This window comes from Carex rostrata, chromosome 15 (genome assembly GCF_964058835.1).
Source record: "Carex rostrata chromosome 15, lpCarRost1.2, whole genome shotgun sequence".
Taxonomy (NCBI): domain Eukaryota; kingdom Viridiplantae; phylum Streptophyta; class Magnoliopsida; order Poales; family Cyperaceae; genus Carex; species Carex rostrata.
In genome coordinates this window covers 3,256,448-3,278,221 of record NC_135932.1, presented here as the reverse complement: position 1 = coordinate 3,278,221, position 21,774 = coordinate 3,256,448, and the positions used below count along the sequence as shown (strand labels likewise).

General features: G+C 34.4%; 1 protein-coding gene across 1 annotated transcript; it reads left to right on the top strand.

The window, feature by feature from the left end:
- Window positions 1–2,377: 2,377 nt before the first annotated feature.
- Window positions 2,378–15,736, top strand: LOC144566252 (ATP-dependent DNA helicase Q-like 4A). The gene is made up of 25 exons (XM_078316224.1): window positions 2,378–2,841; window positions 3,284–3,453; window positions 3,872–3,923; window positions 4,137–4,535; window positions 4,665–4,835; window positions 5,188–5,315; window positions 5,411–5,735; window positions 5,823–5,954; window positions 6,848–6,934; window positions 7,408–7,535; window positions 7,619–7,739; window positions 8,017–8,168; window positions 9,564–9,699; window positions 9,799–9,922; window positions 9,998–10,068; window positions 10,158–10,226; window positions 10,315–10,410; window positions 10,559–10,717; window positions 10,814–10,894; window positions 11,232–11,393; window positions 12,486–12,541; window positions 13,056–13,185; window positions 13,374–13,462; window positions 14,019–14,096; window positions 15,134–15,736. Exons 2-25 carry the CDS (start codon window positions 3,287–3,289, stop codon window positions 15,537–15,539), a joined length of 3,519 nt encoding a protein of 1,172 aa, XP_078172350.1. The 5' UTR covers window positions 2,378–2,841; window positions 3,284–3,286; the 3' UTR covers window positions 15,540–15,736.
- The last annotated feature ends 6,038 nt before the right edge of the window (window positions 15,737–21,774 follow it).

Genomic DNA, 21,774 nt, shown 5'->3' with positions numbered 1-21,774 from the left:
ATGTTAATTTGCTTGCAGTTCTTTGAGGTAAAACAGAGTTTGTTTTCTGACTAGCAAAAATAAATTACTTTATAAACAAATTTTGCTTTCGATTTTTTTTCATATACTTCGGTTTGAATCGAACAAACCGAATAAAACTTTGGTTCGGTTCGGTTCGGTTGATAGGCTAAATCGGTTCGGTTCGGTTCTAATTTTAAAACCGAAATAAAGCTTTGGTTTGCCTAGTTCGGTTCGGTTTCAACCGAACCGAACCGATGAACACTCCTACTTTTAGGTGCATTTGGATGGAGCAAGAATAATACTAACCCGAGAATAGCACCTTGCTAGTGATTTCAATTTTTGTCTTATTAGACTAGACTATTCTTGGGTGCATTTGGATAGAGCAAGAATATCACTAACCCAAAAATAACACTATTTTTTTGAACTGTTCGATGTTTGAATGGAGCAAGAATATCAGTAACCCACTATTATTTGTTTGTCTTATATGAGTTAGCTCACTATTCTACTAACCCAATCAAAAGTTTTGATTGAATTAGCTACTATTTTCAAACTTAAAATTAGCTTTATTCTTACTCTATTCCTTATTTTATCCAAACATACTCTAATAACTACAACAAAGTTGACTTTGAAAAATGTTATTACTTTAATAAAAACACAATCTGTTTACAATAAAACAAAATGTCAAATAAATAATTACGACATTTTTTTTCTTTTAATAACTACAACAAAGTTGACTTAAAATAAAAAAAAAAACTAAACCGAGTTACAATTTTAACAAGTACGCGTTGCTGGTTCCATCTATAATCTATTTAATTGTTTGCACGAGTTATTAGAATATGTGTTGTAAAAAACTTCCGTTTAGGTCAATTAGTCGTTGGCAGTGACCAAATCATTATAGGATTTTTTATGATTAATTAGATGATTATTTTCAAATGGCTGATTATTTCTGATTAATCGCTTCGCGGTACCCTATCCTGCATGTACTCTCACAGTGAAATCACTGAGTTACAATTTAACATGTACTCTGTTAAGATCTTTACCGTCAAAATCACAGTGAATTTATTTAAAAGGTCCTATCTTCATCTCATACAAATATTGATGTAAAATTTGTAATTTTAACGGTAGAGATATCAAATTACTTGATAATTCAGTAATTTTAATTTTGCAGTCGCTTTGCAAACGGTCATCTTTTATCTCAACGATTGCAAAAGAACACTCTCATTATTAACTTGAAAATTAATTATTTTATAATATCGGTGAAAATAAAATTACAAGTATGAAAATATTCTGAATTATTTCGAAAAAAAATATTAAAGCAGTACACCGGTAATCAATGTTGTGCCGACAATTATTATACGGAAGTAAAAAATTGCAGTCCAAGAAATTTTGATTGAAAAAACCAAATCCAGAATTAAATTTCAGATATTAATTCTACCAACAATTTATTATCCTATTTAATATCTCAATATAGAAAAAAACAAAAATTCTAAGCAATTAGTCAAACAGGACAATGGTGTTAAAATTGCTTATGCGTAAGTGCAACTAAAATGCAATTTAGCTTAAATTGCCAAGAGGCATCAAACTTCCTCGTCAATACAAAACTCAAGTTTAAACAAATTAACTAATTTATTTACTTAGAAGTTAGAAGTCACTAATTTAATAGAGAAATCATGGTGAAGGTGTTTTACATATACCTCTTTGATAATAACGATCAGATTATAAGTAACTTTCTGGTTTAGCGTTCTCTGTTGTTCTCTTATCCAATCCGATTGATAGGAACAGGTCCAACTTCGCCGCAGCAGGAGAACCTCCGCTTTCCACCACCACCATTTCATACATCTCAGTCGATCGCTCTAGAAAGAGGGGTAAATGTGCTTGGGAGGGGTTTTAAAATTGGTTTTGGTAAAGAGAGTATTTCCTTTCTTTTTGGTAAAAGTTTGATCCAACGGAATTTATAAATTAACATTTGGAGGGAAGACCAGATGATCGCCATCTGGAACCCATGACTAATTGCGAAGATCTGTCCCGCTGAGCGGAGGAGAAGGTATTGAGAGAAGAGAGACGAGCTTTTGACAATTTTTCTTGAATGGCCAAAAAAAAAAAAAAAAAAAAGAGACGAAGAGAGTTGGGCAGCGGTCGGTCAGCCTGTATAATTGTCTCGGGCAGTGTTTTTTCTATAAAATAGAAAATCATAACCGCTGAATTAGACGAACGGTTCAGATTTCTGCCCATTCTACAGTTTAGGGTACTCGGGGAGATACGAATTCCTCAAGTTCTGCGGCCTTTTTGTCGTAACTCGTAAACCGAGGCTTCGTTTTTCATCCTTACCTACTAACAATGATTTAATATAATTTTTGCAATATCCCGCGCCTGTCCCCTTCCAAGCGCGGAAAGAAATCAATAGAAAGGGAAATCTTTAAGAGCTGTAATTTACTAATTTCTCTCCCCCCAATCGCCAATTCAAAAATCGAAACAACATCCAAATATCCCATCGGTCTTCTAATAAGAACTGCGATCTCCGGTGCTAGCTTCTAGGGTTTGCTCGTAGTGCCACTAACACAGTTGAAGAGGAAGAGAATGCTAACTACGAGTAGTACCAGTAGAAAAATACCAGATAATTTTGTGATTTTATGATAGAAGGTCTATGCTTGATATTAGGCTCGGCGAAGGTGGGAATGTGCTTCCAGTGAGCAAGCACAGGAACTCTCTCTCTCTATTTCTCGCTCTCGCGCTCGCCTTGGGAGAAGTCACCCTCATCTCTCTCGCGCGAACCTATTAATGTCCTCCAGCGACTCACCGTATCTTTCTCACGGTCTTCCGCTCTGAGTCTCCTAATCGAAGGTATCATCCTTATGTCCGCGACTTTTAGTCGTCAATCTAATTTGGTGTTTCATTAGTTGTGTAATGTCTTAGGATTTGAGAGAATTTTGATAAATTGTGGAACTTTTTGGTATTTTGGTATTAAGTGGATACAAAAGAGAATAGAGAGAAGAGATACAGGGCAGAGAAGAGAAGAGATGCAGGAGAGAGGAGAGTACAGAGGGTAGAGAGAGAGAGAATAGAGAGGAAGAGAGTTCAAGACATACTCCTTCTATTAATGTCAGCTAAACCTGATGCCTAGTAGTAGCTACTTTCTGATTTCTTGCAATTTCTACTCTCATTTTATTGTTAGACAGAGATATTTGACACACAAGGATAATTAGATAATTACAATTTATAGTCTACGGATACTGTCATTGTTATGTTCTTATTTCTGTTACTATCATACTTTTGCATTAACCAGGGAATGAACAGCAAGGATAAGAAAGCTCCAAAGGTGAACTGGGAAAAACATACAACTGCTTTTCATGGCACTACATTGAAAGAAAACATCTTGAGCTCGAGTTTTCTATTCTCTTTGCCTTCACAAAAGCCTCCTCCAGACTCAAGTTCAGAAGCCATGCAAATTTTGAGGTACAGTGCTTGCTAAATTGTATATAATGAGTAGTTAACAATACACCAGACGAAAAAGGGGCAATTTACTATATACAAAGATCCGTCCACTGTTAACCTTTTACTTTAGATAATATGAGAAATGGGCCAGTTGTTTAGTGATATTTTGTTTTGTACTATGTGGAAAAGTGCTGAATGATTTATGTATTCATATTTTTAGTGACTCATAAGACAATTTTTGTTTTGCTATATTATGTTTCATGTTTTAAGGTTTTCTTATGAGTGGTGTGCATGTGTTTTTTTCCCTTGGAGATGCTGAAAATTGTCCCATAAGAAAAAGGAATCAATAACAGAAGCTTTGTTATAGTATTTGGCATTTTCCAGGCCTATTACATTTATTTCTGTATCTATCACATTTATCTGTGTATGCATTTTCCAGGCCTATCACTTTACAGGGCACAGAACGATTACAAGCCATGTATATAGAGAAGGTACAAATATCTGTAATACAATAATGTCCAGCTATTTGAGCAAAAATTTCTCTTAATGTTACCATGCAAGGAAAAAAGAATTCCTATTGCTTTGCGTTACTTATTTTTCTGTTGCTGAGGCTAATTTTATGTTGGGATTAGGATTTTTGAGATTAAATATTTAGTTCCGTCATGCTACAGGTCAAGTCATTTAATTTTTTACTGTTTTGTCAGGCATGGCATGCTCTTTGCAACACTCAGAAAGCACATGCAACTTATTTAAGACCTGGAGTCTCTGCTCCAGTGCAACCCAGCAAACCTGTTAACAAATGCACGTCAAATATTTACAGCAACACCTCCAATGCACAAACTCCGATTTCTCAGAGGGATGGTGTGCCTTCTCAGGGGAACCTATATCAGTTTAAAGGTGATAATTTTGATTCCCCAAGCAATCGTTTCCCTGAAAATAAAAATGCAGGAACTAGGGTGCTGAGTGCTGTTAAAGAATTGAGGCCAAGCGGGCCTTTTGACAGTGGATTAAGAAGTAATGGTGCAGTTTGCTCTGATGCTGAAAAGCCTGGTGTGGCTGGTTCGTGTTTGGATGATAACTTCATGGATGATGACATTCTTGAGGTACAATAACTAATACATTTATAAATGCCATTTCGTCAGTATCTTTTAAGAATTTTTTACCAAAGTATGCATTTTTTAATGGCCACAATGGCAATGTATCGGGTAAAGTGATGAAACTGTAATTTTCAGAATTTAGATGTCGACCAAATTGTCATGGAGTATCAATCAACTAGTACACCAGATGGGTTGGCACCTAAACAAACAATTCACTCACCTCAAGGTACTACAACTGTCCCACAAGGCATCAAGCAAGATCCAATCCCTCTTGAACTGTGCGAAATATGCATTCATGGCGTTGAGGTATGCTACACACCTATTTTAGCCATGAATTTTTTTCCAAAAGAATGTATCTTTTGTGAAAATTTTTACCACCCTGCAGAAATCACATTTTTTTTGTTCTTTGCAATTAACTTGTTCAAGATCCAGATATTACAGCTTTTCCTACTTTTCCAATCTTTTGTCCACCTCAGGGTTAGCTAAGGTTAACTATAATACTTACCAAATTGTGATATTGACATTAGTCCCTTCTAAATTAGTTCTGTTTGTGATGGGACAGGTCTGTTATGAAATGGTTTATGTGGACACCAATGTTATTTGGCTTAGGAAATTTTAATATTTTTTTCCATCCATATAGTTACTTCTAAAATTGCAGCTTGCACATTGTCTGGAGGCTAGTACTCACCTACAAGAGATGAAGGATCAGTTAATTATGATAGCAAATGAACTTCTTGACAACATGGACCTGAGCACTAGACAAATGGAAGATCTCCGTGAAAAGCGGTTTGTTATTGTTTTGTTGATTTTGTAGAAGTGTCAAATTGATGAGTTAGCTAGCCTAGACATTTTGTTACATTTATTTTTTATTTTTCTTTCAGAGTGTATCTAAACAAGCAGATTCAGCTTTTATCGAAGCACCTCCAGGTACTGTCATCACAAGAGGCAGATGGGCCATTTTCACGCTTGACAGCTTATTCCACTTCCACCCCAGCTGCAAGTTTTTCCGTAGACACCGAGAGATTTAATTCTCAAGTCTATATTAGAAATGAACCTGCCAATGGCAGCTCGACATGTTACACTTCCACCTCAGTTTTTTATGAGAGAGAGCCTTATACGCCGCAGATCATTGACGTGAATTATATAGATGGGTCTGCTGACGAGAGATGGAAGAGTCGGGATTTTTCTTGGACCAAGGAACTCGAGGTGGGTTTCTCATTTTATTGTGGAAATTTGACTCCTGTTAACAATCCAATGGTTTAATAAAAAAATTTCTCTATTGTATTTTTTTAGATCAAGAATAGGAAAGTTTTTGGTAACCACTCATTCAGGCTCAATCAAAGGGAGGTGATTAACGCAACCATGTCGGGTCATGATGTCTTTGTTTTGATGCCAACTGGTGGTGGCAAAAGCCTTACTTACCAGGTCTCATTTTTTTTTGCTTGAGCTCTTAATTTAGCATTTCAGATATTTTGATTGCTCATAATGCTTAAAGCAATTTTGGGACTTTCAGTTTGTTTAAAAGATTGTGTGACTTTTGTTATTGTGAACTCGGGTTAACAAACAAAATGTGAACTCACTGAAATTTGTTACCCTTGACAATATAGTTTAAAATAAAAATTCCAAATTACAAGTACAAATCATTTCTTTATAGCACATGTGAATATGTGATGCATGCACGTGTGAACCACAAAACCTGGAGTTTGATTGGTCCAAGGCTTAGAGCTAGAATGATTAATTTAATGCACCAATTTGTTATTGTGAAACAATGAATAGTTTGACCCTTCTGATGTTGTATAAAATGAACAACAAATTACTCAAATTTTAACTCCATGGCTCCGCGCATCGCATAGGATATTGAACAAGTCAAATGGTTTGGGCTTGTTATTTCAAATTTGAACTTCAAATTGTTATGCATAACAAAAGTGAGTTCACAAACTACTTGTGAACTATGGTTTAGGATAGCCAAACTAAGAAATATGGCATACTTCCGTATGCTAAAAGCTGGAAGAATTTGGTGTATTAAGTAGGTTATTATTATACAATCCTTTTATTCAAGGAAATCACCTTTCTATGCTTACCAATCAGGGACAGAGGCCAGAAAATTGACATTTGGTGGGGAGGGGGGGGGGGGTGTTGGCCTCCCTTTTGATCTTTTCCCCTCCGCCTCTGCCTATGACTGATAGTTAACAATTGTTAGATGGTCTCTTGAACTTGAGGAAATAGAATATTTGTTGTGTGCTTATGTTCAATAGCAACTGTTTGTTATTTGCTTCATCTTTAACATAATTTATGTGTTCTTGGGACTTCTTTTGCAGCTCCCAGCTCTTCTGAGCCCAGGAATCACACTTGTGGTTTCTCCGCTCGTTTCTCTTATCCAGGACCAAATGATGCATTTATCACAGGTAATGTAGTCAATTACATGAATTGGGCTCTTGCTCAAATTAGGGGTCCTAATGCTGGGTAGAATTCAGGCTGGTGGGATGATTGGGTTGATAAATAAAATTATGGGTTATGTATAAGAATTGAGCTCTTGTTCAAATTAGGGGTCCTAATGGCTGGGTAGAGTTTTGGCTGGTGGGGTTGTGACCTGATGATTGGGTTGACAAATTTTCAAAATTTATTGGTTTTCCATTCTGTCATTCTTTACGTATCGCAGAATGAAATATTTTAGCCTAATTGAAATATGCTCTTCGTCTTACTCTACGACTTACCAAAATAGGTCGAATCAGACCCAACATTATATGTCAGTGGGTCCAGACATCCTAATCCAATCTCACATTACTCACTGCTTTGGGTCAACAATGTCTAGCCTTGCTGCAAGTACATTCATTGGTGTTTAAGTGAGTTTCTAACAGCACTTCATTCTGGTAAGCAGGCCAACATACCAGCTCACTATCTGAGTGCAAATATGGAATGGTCACGTCAACATGATATACTTCGCGAGTTGACATCCCAAAACTGTAGTTACAAACTTCTCTTCGTAACTCCTGAAAAAATTGCCAAGTGAGTTTGATACTAGTATAACTCCATTTTAGAATGCGATGGAGTGGTAATGCCTGATATTGAACCTTCTTTTCCATGTGCAGGAGTGATGTCCTGTTGAGACACTTGGATAACTTGTATTCACAAGATTATTTGTCAAGGATAGTCATTGATGAAGCGCATTGTGTCAGCCAATGGGGCCACGATTTCAGGCCTGATTACCAGGTCAGAACCCTCTCTTTCCTTGTGTGTGTGAGTGTGCACACACACATACATGCTGGTGCTATACTGGCTTTTACCAAACCAATTTCTAAGTTACTGTTATTTTTAGCTCCATTTTCTGCATATTTCTGTTCTAGCATAGATTAATTAAGACATTGTGTATATGGTGTTGTAGTGGATTAAAGGCTAAAAACCATTTGGCACTGGACCACTTTATATGGTGAAACTTCTTCCAACTTTTTCTCAGAATTCTTGTATTACATCTTATATGTCTATTTAGGGCCTTGGAATCTTGAAGCAAAAGTACCCGAATACACCGGTTCTGGCCTTAACTGCTACAGCAACAGCTAGTGTGAGAGAAGATGTTGTACAAGCACTTGGTCTCAAGAATTGCATTGTTTTCAGACAGAGCTTTAACCGGCCAAATTTGTGGTATGTGTTAAAATTTGGTTAACTTTCCACAGGTTACTCTTTTTTTTTAATTTCAGTACTACTCAGGATCTCATCGGTGTCCTAGTGCCCTTTTCATTTCTTTTTGCAATTTGATGGCTATAAAACAAAGGTGCTTGATACACTACACAAAATTAACCTTTATTATTTTTTTCCATTTTGTTTTTGTTAATCATGTAAACCCACATTTATCGTAGAACTCGAGATAGCGCTATATTTTAGTGGAGCTTATTGCAAATTGAGGGTAAAATTGTCATTTTAGTTTACAATTAAACTTTCCGACAATGCCTCGTTATTTCGATGAGATGTAAATAGAATAGCACTAAGGGATATAAATAGCATGTTGGCAACAACTAAGTTTTAAATCTGTGCACCTAAAAGTAGTGTGTTGGGGGTGGGGGGGGGGGGGGGGGGGGTTGCTTGAGAGGGAGGTAGAGAAGGGTGCAGTTGGATATATTCTTTTTATTTGACTTATTTTTTAACCTGGCATGAGGGGGTACAAAAAATTATTACTTTTTATAGGGGTAAAACCCTCCTCTTCTCTTCCCCTCTATTCTCTACCATCTATGTTACCCTGATACTCCACCTAGAGTCCCGTACCTATATCGGGTGTGTATCGTCTTACGTGGCGTATCTTAATCCCTTGATACGGTCTCCGATACGGATTGACTTGTCTGGATCACCGTGCACCGCACAAATACACCAGACACCACACCGTGTGAACCACCGTGCACCGTGCCAAAACCAAATTTCTGTAGCTGCTGCGGAGAATCGAAGTGGGGATCTGTGGCATAACGCCCATACCCCTTTACCACTATACCACTTCACATTTGTTGTTATAAAAAGTACCTATTATATTTAATGTATTCTTGGCTTTAGTATTGTATTTTGATATTTAATTTATATAATACAAGTGTTGAATTAATAATGTAATTAAAATAAAAAAATATAATATATAATAGGCGCATCGTATCCTTGATTTTTGAAAATTGCCATATCCTGTACCCATATCCATGCAACATAGTCTACCATTCAAGATAACCAAGTCACGGAGTTATCCTACCCTTCCCGTTTCTATTCTCAATTGAAGCATAGCCTTAAAAAGTTATTGTAAAAAATTCCCCTCGTTTTGCTCAGTTTATATTTTTTTGAATAAAAGTGGGTATCCCCCCACCGATTTCTATTAAGAAACCACAGGTTTAGTGGATTAGTACCAGGCTGGTACCAACACACAGAGAGTGTTACAAAGCCTTACTGCATCGCCAAAATTACCAATCTCAAAGTGTCGCCTTCTAACCTAAGATGATCTTACAAAACAACAACTAAATGAATTCAGATGCTCAGTTTATATTGTAGTTATAATTATGTTGTTTACAGGTACTCTGTAATTCCAAAAACTAAGAAGTGCATTGAAGATATGGATCAATTTATAAAAGAAACCCATAATGAAGAAACTGGCATAATTTATTGCCTCTCAAGAATAGACTGTGAGAAAGTCGCGCAGAAGTTGCAGGTTCGTTCTTTAAACTGGTTGGCCTTTTCGAGATGTTATTCAAATTATGCTCCCAAGCTTCTTTTCCTAGTTATTTCTATCTTCTTTTTCTTTATACAGGATTTAGGGCATAAGGCAGAATTTTACCATGGAAGCATGGATTCCATGCAAAGGACTTATGTGCAAAATCAATGGAGCAAAGGTGAAATCAACATAATATGTGCCACTGTGGCTTTTGGAATGGGTATGCACTCATTGTTTACTTTCAAAATCCTTATTTATATCTCGTAAGGATATGTACTAATTTAGGTAACCACAGGTATCAACAAGCCTGATGTACGTTTTGTCATCCATCATTCGCTCCCAAAATCTATTGAAGGTTATCACCAGGTGCTACTCGGTTTGATAATTTATTGATCTTCTGTTATTTTCCTTCAAACTTCTTTTTACATTTGATTCTTTTTTTTTGTTTCTTGCAGGAATGTGGACGTGCTGGTCGAGATGGACAGCGTGCATCTTGTATTTTGTATTATAACTACAGTGATTATGTAAGTGTACAAATGCTTCTATATTTTCTGTATCAATTTTGTATATTCTTCTCCAGCTAATGCTTTTTGATATTTATAAACTATTAAGATACGCGTGAAGCACATGCTTACACAAGGAGGTATGGAGCAAGGATTTACCAATGACCGAGTAAAGGAGAACAACACTGAAAATCTTTTGCGCATGGTATCTACTGAATAATTTGTTATCTTTGCTAATTAGGATTATTATTATGGACAGTACTGTACATCCTGGTAGTTACTGTGATTTTGTGAGTTTATTAAATAGAACTTAGCCGAAGAAAAGTTCATTTCTGAAGTTTTTTTCCTTTCAGGTAAGTTATTCTGAAAACAATTTCGAGTGTAGGCGGTTCCTCCAACTGTTGCATCTAGGAGAGAAGTTCAACCCCACTAATTGTAATAGGACTTGCGACAACTGCTCAAAAGTGCTCAGCTTGATCGAGAAGGATGTAACTCATATCGCGAGGCATTTGGTCGGTCATATAGCTATAGTGTATCTCAATAATTATACTTTTGTATTGCATTCTGTTGTTTATGATTTTTTTATTTCTTATTTTTACTTCTTTTAGATTGAGTTGGTTATGTGCACTCACCAGCAATACTCGTCTTCTCACATTCTTGAAGTTTATAGGGGTTCTGCAAACCAAAATGTAAGTTTTCATTTATTAATTGCACTGCATACTATAAGTTCTGCTTATTTTATTTACTTATTTCGATCGTTAAAAATGGAACTAAAGGTGGTTAAATAAATTTAATTTAACCTGAACTACTACATGTAGTACATCTGAACCCCACAACCGAACTTGTAAGATTGCCACAGCATGCCAAGGTAGGTAGGTTAGTAGACAGATTGGTCACATTCTTAATTTTAGTACCTATATAATGTACAGTTTACTCATTTCCACATTAATCTCCTTTGTGCGAATCCAAACTTTTATAGTACTTGTGTTTTGTTGTATTGAGATGTGTTTTAATTTTATTATGTAGATCAAGAAACACAAGCATGATAAGCTTGCTCTTCACGGGGCTGGTAAAACTTTTGACAAAGGAGAGATTGCGCGGGTTTTAAGGCACTTAGTCATTGAAGATATTCTGGTCGAGGAGGTGAAAAAGAATGACGTTTATGGAGCTGTTTCGTCTGTCTTGAAGGTAAGTTCATGTTGTTTATCATGAATTCTTTTGTATGACCCAACATCTACCTAATTTACTCCTAGAGAATCCACAGCATGCATATGTTCACAGGAAAAAGCATTCAATCAGTTTATTTATATTTATTTATTAGATGGCTATGGTGAGTTGTGAAGTTACGGCCTTGTTTTACTTCACGCCCATATCACTGTTTTCAAAGTTCAAACAGTTGATGTGAACATTTCAACATGATCTCCATATTAAAAATGTGTTTGGAGACCAAATTTTACATTTTTTAGAATTTTTTTATTATTTAGATAGGTAGAAAATCCATTGACTCATAAGATTCTGGAATCTGAACCATAAAAAAACAGTGGTTTTCTACTTCACTAAAAAAATAGTAAAAATATTCTAATATGGAGATCATGTTGAATGGTTTGGATCGACTGTTTTGGACTTTGAAATTGGAGATATGGGCGTGAAGTAAAACAAGGCCCTTCACAACTCACCATATCCCGTCTATTTATTTATTTACATAGCAGTTAAAGGGAAACCATATCTATTTACTCTTGCTAATTGAGTTAAAAGATGGGTTCTTGTGCCACAAGTTACGGCAACCTCTCTTTTGCATTGATATTTCCAAATTCAAAATCCAAACTGTTGTCTTGTTTAACTTGACAAGCAATGCATGCATGTTAAATTTTTTATAATCTTTTGAATTTATTTTGTACAAGTACATTGAGGCCGAAAATGAACAGATCAAGTCAATTGTTATAGGTGAATATTTGTGTGTTCATCTTTCGGTCCCTCGATCTCATACAGAACAAACTTGAAAATTACAAACTTTGCATGCGCGCATCTCTTGTGAAGAATATCAAGATCAACATTCGGACTTCTGCGTTTGATTTTGATTTTTAAAGTACTAACTCAACGATAAAGTTGTCATTTCAAAAAATTGTCATGCTGAAGCCTTCCTTTTGAGTTAAAAAACATATAGAGCAAATATTCTACAGGCGTGCTAAAATAGAAGCAAACACCAATTTGTAAAATTTTTCTCCGAGTTTTATTCGCTTGTTCTGAACTTGCAATTTTTCATAAATGACTCCTGAACAGGTCAATAAAACTAAAGGTTCGCATTTCTACTCCAGTGGTCAACAACTTGTCTTGAGGTTTGATGTTTTTCCTTTTGGCCTTGTCACCAATGAATTCTTTCAATTTATTACATTTAAAGGTTAGAGTGAGGCTATGGTACTATGCATAGCACGGATTGGTCTGTACTATGGATCAATTATCTCCATTTTCAAAGTTCAAACAATCGATCTGAACTGTTTAACATGATCTCCAGATGAAAATGTACTTGCAAACTAAAATTTACATTTTTTACAATTTTTTTGGATAGGTAGAAAATCACTTGATCTAAAAATTCTAGACCATTCAAAAGTAATGATTTTCTACCTATCTAAAAAAATAGTAGAAAAATTCTAAAAAACGTAAATTTTTTTATGCAAGTACATTTTCATATGGAGATCATGTTAAACGGTTCAGATTGATTGTTTGATCTTTGAAAATGGAGATATTGATCCATAGTATGGACCAATCCGCATTATGCATAGTACCATAGCCTCACTCTAAAGGTTAAATTATAAATAACACCCTTATAATTTGGGTTGATCATTGTTTTAGGTTTCCTGCACAAACTAAAACATCCAGAAAGGGGAACTATGAGAATACACCTGCAAAGGGCTGCTTCCAGCCCAAACCTAGTGCCAGCACGCCAACTGAAATGACTGGTCAAGCAAAATGCAATAAGACGGTAATTATATTGATTAAACTTAATTTAAAAAAAAGAAGTAAACATTCAAGTTTTCAACTATATGCCTAAAGAATCATTAGGAAATCAACTATAACCTCTGGAGGACTAGAAAGTTGTATGTGAAAAATTTAACCTTGAATAAAGTGAGTTTGATTTTTTATTTTATTTTTTTGTTCCTTTTTGTATAGGGAGCATCAGAAAAGATATATCAAGCTTTACGTAATCGCACCAAGACCCTTGCAAAAGAGAACAATCTACAACCTCATCACATTTTCCCGTGCGTATTCTTTTTTCACTTTAATAATAATTTTAGGGTAGCTTTTTACTTCTTATATATGGTACTTCCATTTAATGTTTATGACATTTACTGTCATCTAACTTGTCCAAACAGACAAACTAAAGTTGTAGCGTCGTTCATATTTTAATGTGGTACATGTAATTTTTGGTCCAATTAATTCAACTGTTAAATATTCCAAGTCTTTTGAATGTAAAGCTAAATGACCCAAATGATGGGTGAACACATCTAAAATTTAAACTTTTTAGTTTAATAATGTTATAGAAGATGTGAAAATGTACACTACCTGTAATTTTACAGTTCAAACTTGAATTATGTATGGCGCTGATTATTCTTGCAGTTAAGTTTTTGCAAATATGGCTTTACGTTATAAGGTTGCGTGTAAGGTCAATGCTTTGTATAGAAAAGTAATGTTGGCTCAAGGCAGATTGAGTTGATATTTCTGCATTAAATTTGTGTAATGTGGTTAATTTGTACTTTCTTTTACCTATATATAATGAGACATTTCAGGCTACTTGACATATCATTTTGAATTCAGAAATGGGGTGCTCCAAAAAATCAGTGCCAAGATGCCAATGACAAAGGAGGAGTTAATGGAGATCAATGGCGTTTCTGAGTAAGTTTTTACATTTGCTAAGCCGTTTAAGGCTTAACATACAACGTCCAAGTTCAATGTATACATATGGGAAAATACAAGAGTATTTTATATGCACATGTTTAAAATGGTAGAAGGAAGGCTATGTTGCTTTTCAAAGCATCGATCCTCCTGTGTTTTGTCTTGAAATGTCAACTTTTAAGATTTGAACAGTTGATCTGAGGTGCTTCATATGATCTACATGTTAAATTTGAGTATGGCTAGTATAACATCAGTGTCATTTCAGCCTATATAACACCAACTCTAAAACCTATCGAATCGACTTCAAACGGTGAATCCAAATCGTTCAAACCGATCTACTTTATTAGTTGTGCGTTTACATCAAAATTTATAATTTTTTGAATTTATTTAGTATAAGTCAAGCGGTCAAATGTGTGAGTTTTTAAGTTAATTTTAATACATTCATTTTCCAACATTTTTATCACTTGATTTGATACTAAAATAACTCGAAAATATAAAAAAAATTGTATGCAAACGCATCACTCATAAAGTAAATCAGTTTGAACGGTTTGAATTAGTCGTTTGAAGTCTATTTAATTGATTTTGAAGTTAGTGTCATATGATACCGATGTTATACTAGCCGGACTCATTAAATCTTTTAGAACCAAGCTTAATTTTTATTTTTTATTTTTTTTACTGTGTTATCTAAATAGGGAGAAAACGTTGCTACTGGATGATCTTAGAATGTTTAAAAGCAATGATCTTTTTCTTATCCAAAATGTATTCTCCTAATGTGAATAGCCTCTGTACTCCCTCACTCCATACAAAACTTGCCTAAGCTGCTGCTGCACTACTACTAACTCTTTTATCTCTAATTAAACGAGGGAGAAAGCAGGGTAATTTTGGTAGCAGTATAGTTGACTTTTGTGATGCTTTGTAATAGCATCTGAGGAACTATCATTTTATTAGGTTATAAATTAAATTTGCGTCTATATTCGAAGTCCCTTTTATGTTTCCTTATTAACAAAAAATGTATTTTGTACTGACAAAATAAACAGTGTGAAGTTTGCTAAGTATGGACACGACGTGCTTGCAACAATTGAGAATGTTGTAAGAGAATTCTCAAATTCAAGCAGCAGGAGCACAGGCAGCGGTGACAACTCAGACCAATCCAAGAGGCGGAGGCGGGTCCCACTGGTCAGTGGCCCTAATCCCTATGAGGATGATTTCGAGGCCGCAACTGTTCAATCCAAGAAGCGTGCCACTAAAGCTGGGACCTTGGGTTTGCAAAAGGAAGATGTCTGTATTGATCTTGATTTAGATGGGTGTGAGACGAACAGTGCAAAACCTAACCCTAAATCAGGTGGCAGGGTTTTGCCTCACTGGAAGAATATGACTGGTACACAGGGTAAAGCAGCTAGTTCTGGAGCTTATTCTTTCAAGGATTATATGTTTAGGAAATAGTTGTGTACAAAGACAACAAGTCTTCATTGTTATTTAGGGTTAACGTTTTTGGCCAGGGAGGTTCATAAAAGAGAAAAGTTTGAAGTTTTCTCGCCTCCAAAATCAAATGTAATGAGCAAAAAGACTGAATCATAAACCAAATTTGAGAATCACTGTGTGACATTAACAGAAACAAGACAGTCTTTTTTACCTGCAAATTATTCCTTTTTGTGGGGAAGTTTCTATAGTAATGAAGCTAATTTTAAGGGTAGATGCTAGATAGCAATAAAGAGGTGTACCCAGTGCCGAAAGCTCCCACAAAACGTGGGGTTTGGAGAAGGAAATTTCTAGGCAGTCTTCCCCTTGCATTTTGCAAGGAGGTGGATGGAGGTTGATACGAACCCAGGAAGACACAAGTGGAGATACTCTACCACTGCGCCAGGCCCACCCTTTAGATGCTAGATAGCAATAGCTGTCAGAATTGCAAAAAAAATGTTAAAATCAGCGTTCAAGTGCATGAAGTAACTGGAAGATCAGTTCCTTCTATCACTTTTGCAACCATTCTTGTTATCATACAAGTGAACTGAGTAATAACACAGCTGGTTGTTTGACAAGGTTCTGTGACATTAGATGGGGTTAATTCTGCGAGAGATATTGAAGTTTTGATTTGTTTTAATTAAATGATTGTGTTATTTCTTCATCCCCAAAACATTAGATTTTGCTATATACTGGTCACATCCATAAGAAATGTTGCTCACTTGAGCAATAAATATGTTGGTCTCAGCAAAAGTTGTCTATATCTGCAAAAAAGACTATGTTAGCTAGCAACCCATTAGTTCTTGCGTTTGCTCCAAAGTTTCGTTACTCCATTTGTTTTGAATTGGCCAGTTTAGTATATGTGTATTGGTTAGAAACAAGGTTATAAATAGCTATTATCGCGTTACCGCAGAAAGACTACAAAAAAAGTTGTAGCTAGCTATTTAGAATTCTATTAAAAAGAAAGCGGCAGATAGCGATATAGCTTTTATGATCTGAAAAATTTATAGCGCAACTATTGTGTAGCTATAGTTAGAACCCTGGTAAGAAAGGATTCATTGACAATCTTGACAATATTTTTAGATCAAGGAAAAAAAATAAATGAAAATTATTGATATAGAAAAAGTTGTGGACATGTCCTTTGCGTTGTAGTTTAGTTGTACATATTGAATTACATATTATTTGAGCGTCATTTGATGGGCGTCTGGGCGATCAAAGGTCATTTATGTTGCAAATTCCAAGTCATTTATGACTTCGTTCAAAAGATGGAAAAAGACGTTGCCTTGTAGTAAGCAATGCATCGAATTTATTATCTTTCATATGTTTGACATGTTGATTACATTTTAATGTTTAATTTCAAAATTGGAAATCGTTTTTGCCTTGTTTTTCTTTTTAAGGTTAGTGACTTTATTAACGATTGTATGATAACAAAATTTTTTTTATAACACGTCAATTGGCTCTCTCAAATTTAATATATGCTTTTATTCCGGATATATCTTCCTATTCTTAATTCTTCTTAAAACCTAAAATAAATCATTCTATTTTTCAATTCCTACGTATGTACTCTCTGGAATGCCTACTAACATATTTGCCTTTTAGGCGATTGTCAATTTGTGAAGTTAATTTGTTGTTAATGGATGCCAATGTTTCAAAATTCATTGATATAATTTACGGCCACAGTTCCTGGAGAATGTAAAATTCATTCTTGGTCCTACCAGTCAAATTGATAGAACATTATTGTACGCTCCTACAAAACAAATAAATATAAGTCGGTCCGAGAAAATTCGAGAAATATTCTTAGCAACCTTTGCTTCTCCATTCCCTTTTTTAGGAATTCACATCCTCTCCAATATCTAATTTGAGAATCTTTTACACTTAGTAGATCTGTACCGTTCTTTTTAACTTGGCACAAATCTCAAAGCCCAAATATTGCCTTCTATGCTAGTTCAAATTTCAAACCAAAAGGTAATCCTCTACGATACTGAGAGGATTCGAATCCTTTTATAGAAGCCCAAGATCATAGTTTCAGTCTCAGAGTCAGGATATACAGAGAGAGATCGGTGAAATTTCCCATACCAGGTGAGTAGATATTAAATATTGCTTAACTTTGAAATGTTAGGTGTAGGGATGTAATTTATGCCGTGATGTATTGTAATTAAATCAAATTTCACAGTTGTGGTGTGCTGGGATAAAAATAATAGAGATTGGTCATAACATGTTAGTCATATCGTGATCAAATATTCTATATTATAACTTTTAGTTACATTTGGTCTTGTGTATTTTATCACGTTTTTTTTTGAAATTTTAAGTTTGTTCATGAAAGAAAAATCAGAAAAAAAAGTATATCGAAAATGTGAAAACATTGTAAATAATTATAAAATAAAGAAACAAATTTGCAAGAAAATATTTGTACACATACATAAATTTATTGTTTGAATTGAAATGTTGTTCTGAATAGATGAAGGCATAAATTTTATGTTGTTTTGGTCACGTGTAGTCACGTTTGGTAGCATGTTGTGTCGTGCCGTGTCCTGTGTCATGCTGTGTTGTGCTATAATGAGGTCAATTTGCGAGTCGACAATTTTTTTCAAAAGATAATCATAAAACGCAACATACGAGTCACATCACGTGTGCCATACGGTGTTGTTTTCAATTACTTTGTGACTTTTTGACGTCCATATTTAAATTTCTATTTTGTATGGGTGTGGACAATATTAATTTTGTACGGGGGTTCTTCTTTATACAGTTTTCTTTTATTGGACTAGATTAATTAATGTTTTTATTAAACTATTGCTTTTTCATTTTTTTTCTTTCTAAATCATCACCACACAGAATTGCTTTCTGTTAGGCTACCTAAACAAATTTGGGTGCACTGTTCCTAGAACCTACTATTCTGCTGTAGGAATATGTCAACATAAACTGAAAAGGGACAATTTCCTAATACATTACAGGATGATGTGCTTTGCTGAGAAATATTATTTGAAAACCTCGGTAGATATATCTTAGTATGATGCAATTATTATTTTCAGTTAGTTTTCATGTATATTTGGCTGCGTCAAAGTTTTGGTTTATATTGTTTCATAAACATGCTTTAAAAATTAAACCAAAAAATGAATTTTAGGAGAGGCTATGATAATTTGCAATGCACACATAGGTTCATACTATGAATTTATATTTTCGTCTTAAAAGTTCAAATAATCAATCTGAATTGTTCACATAATATTCATATAAAAATATTATATATACTCAGAGAATGAATTTTATAATTTTTATAATTTGTTTGTTATTTCTTTAGATGGGTAGAAAATTGCATGATCTGCATATTCTAGACCATCCGAAAATCGTGATTTTCAACTTATCTAAAATAATAGTAAGAGAAAATTCTAAAAAAAATGTAAAATTGGCATGTAAGTACATTTTCATATAAAATCATGTTAAGCGGTTCAAATCAACTGTTTAAGAGCACGTAGCCTCACTCAAATTGTATATAACTCAGCAAAACTTGTTTATTATTCTTCCTTAATTTCTCATCTCTGAATATATATTCTGTTTTGACTTTGAATATATTGCATCCTAGTGGAGTTACTTTTATTATGTTTGGGAAATGCAATAATGCAACTTCATATTTGCAAGGAAACAAACAAAGTTGCCGACTTGTGCCAATAAAAAAGACTAAAAGAAGCAACTTTCACATAGTTGACCTTAACATGATTATTCAATGAAGCAACAAGCTATGCAAAGAATAGATCACAGATCCAACCTAATGATAGCTATCTAAGTTATTATTTTTCTAATAACATTGTCAAAGGGTTTGCAATTAATGGGATATCAGTGCACGCAAATTAATGCTAATTTTGTTTGGGACCAACCAACCATTCATTTCTCCAATATTCTCGGTTGGTACACTATGCTATTATTTATTTGTTTTGTTTTTATCTTTTTCAAATGAATTTGTTATAGAAAGTCAAATAGATTAACAAATATTGTTCCATCGCTAATCAACCTTAGTCATTAACGGTTTATTCATAACCTTAGTCAAATTGTGCTCAAGAGGCCTGAAGCTGGAAATTCATAAGCTTGAATAAAAAAAATGCAGGGTTAGAGCAAAATATTTGCAATATTATACCCCGAAATTCCTAGATTATCTATATCGGATTTTTTTTTTTTTCGATTTCAAAAAGCAAACTGGCATTATCTATTTTACTTTCTGCGATGTAGAATAATTTATAATTTAAAAAGATTTCTTTACAAAAAAAAAAAAAAACGCTTCCTAATTCTCACGCTGGAAAAATATTATATTTTATTCGCTTAAGTCCCTGTTGCTCTCTCTCATTTCCTAGCAGGTTTGTAACCAGAAAAGAAAAAATATTTTTTCTTTCTATTTTTCAAATATGGTTCTAACCAGAAAAAAAATATTGTTTATTTAGTGCATGCCAAACATATTTCAACCCTAATCTGAATGATATGAAATATTTTTTTGATTGAGAAAATGATCTCTTCAGTACTATTAATAAGAATAAATAATCAGTAAGCACAAGCTTATTTTTGAACTAATACTGATTGCTTTGTAAACAACTAATCAAGCATTATATCAAATAATAAATATTGAAATGATGATATGCACTTCGCTTATATAACCATTCATCAAATTAAGGACGTAACAAATTTTCATGCAACAATATCCAAAGAAGAGTTAAAGATAATATTGCTCTACAAATTTGAACTCGAAACATTTCTAGTATTAATTAAGTAGGATCGATTTCTCATAGCGGAGAGGAGGGGGTTCTGATGGATATCGGATCAAAATCTGTCTAGTGTTCGTTCTAAGTCGTTTGATTCATGTCCTACGGTTTATATTCACATGAATTGTTTAAATTTGTTGGCACAAATTTTAACCTCAAATCGTACTGTTTAGACTTTAGACTGCACGTACATTTGACGCATTTCGGTCCAATGTCTATCTGGAAACCCCCAGCTCCCATCACTTTTTTTTTTTTGAAACCTTGATAGTAGCTATCAAGTATAATTTTTATTAATTAAAACGTAAAATACATCCAAAACATTATTCAAACTACATTAATATCTAAAAAACATCAACATCTAACAACACAAAAAAACTAAAACAACAAAAGAAACAAACCATAACCCCCGCTCCCATCTCAGAGATGCAAATCATCTATTTCTCTTTCCTCTTACCCAACACCTATGGTGATGGGAGTTGGAGGTGGTCCGATCGGATCTGTTCAATCTATGTTAAAATTAATTGTACGCACACTTGATATTTACAAATCTCAATGATGTTCGTGAATATTTATATGGATCGAACGGCTCCAACTGAACATCGGACCGCCTCCAATTTCATGGAGATGACTTTATCCAGACAACGAGTAAAATGAAGGGCTGAGATTGAATTCAGAATTTCTCTTCCATATTGAAGAGCTGCTCTGTGCTGCAACAAATAAATTTATTTTTATTTTGTCAAATAGGTAGAAGACATATGGCGATGGGAGTAAGAGGCGGTCTGAAGCTGTTGAATCTACGTTAAAATTTGTGCATTCATACAAATTCCAAAACTATTTGCAAATTTTGATTCAGATCAAACGGTTCCGAACAAGCATCAGACTGCCTCCATTACATGGCAATGAATTTGTCCAGACAACGGGTAAAATGGAATTAATTGAATTCAAATTTTCTCTAACATATTGAGGAGCTGCTCTGTGCTGCATCAGATAATTTACTTTCATTTTGTTAAACATAAGACATATATATATACAAGTGCTTCTGCAAAAATAATTGAACACATACAACGAAATGTACCAAAAGAAATAAAGAATAGTATCATGCGGTGCAATTATACAAAGAAATTAATACCCGGCGGCATTCTAGAAGCTAATTGAACTCCTAATTTTTTATGATTATAATGAGGATTGATTTTAATAAAATTGCAGATGAAGAAATCTTACAATTGTATAGCGTGTCTTTACCGCCATCCATATATATATATCAAGAGGAGGGTAAAAATGCACTCTCCCTTTTGTGCTCTTAACGTGCACCCTTATCTCATATCTTCATTTTCAAAGTTCAAATAGTCGATTCGAATTTTCCAACGCGTTCTTCATATTAAAATGTGCTTGGAGACCAAATTTTACATTTTTTGAAATTTTTTTACTATTTTTTCAGAATTTTTGAAAATCATCACTTTGCTGAATTTTTTATTATT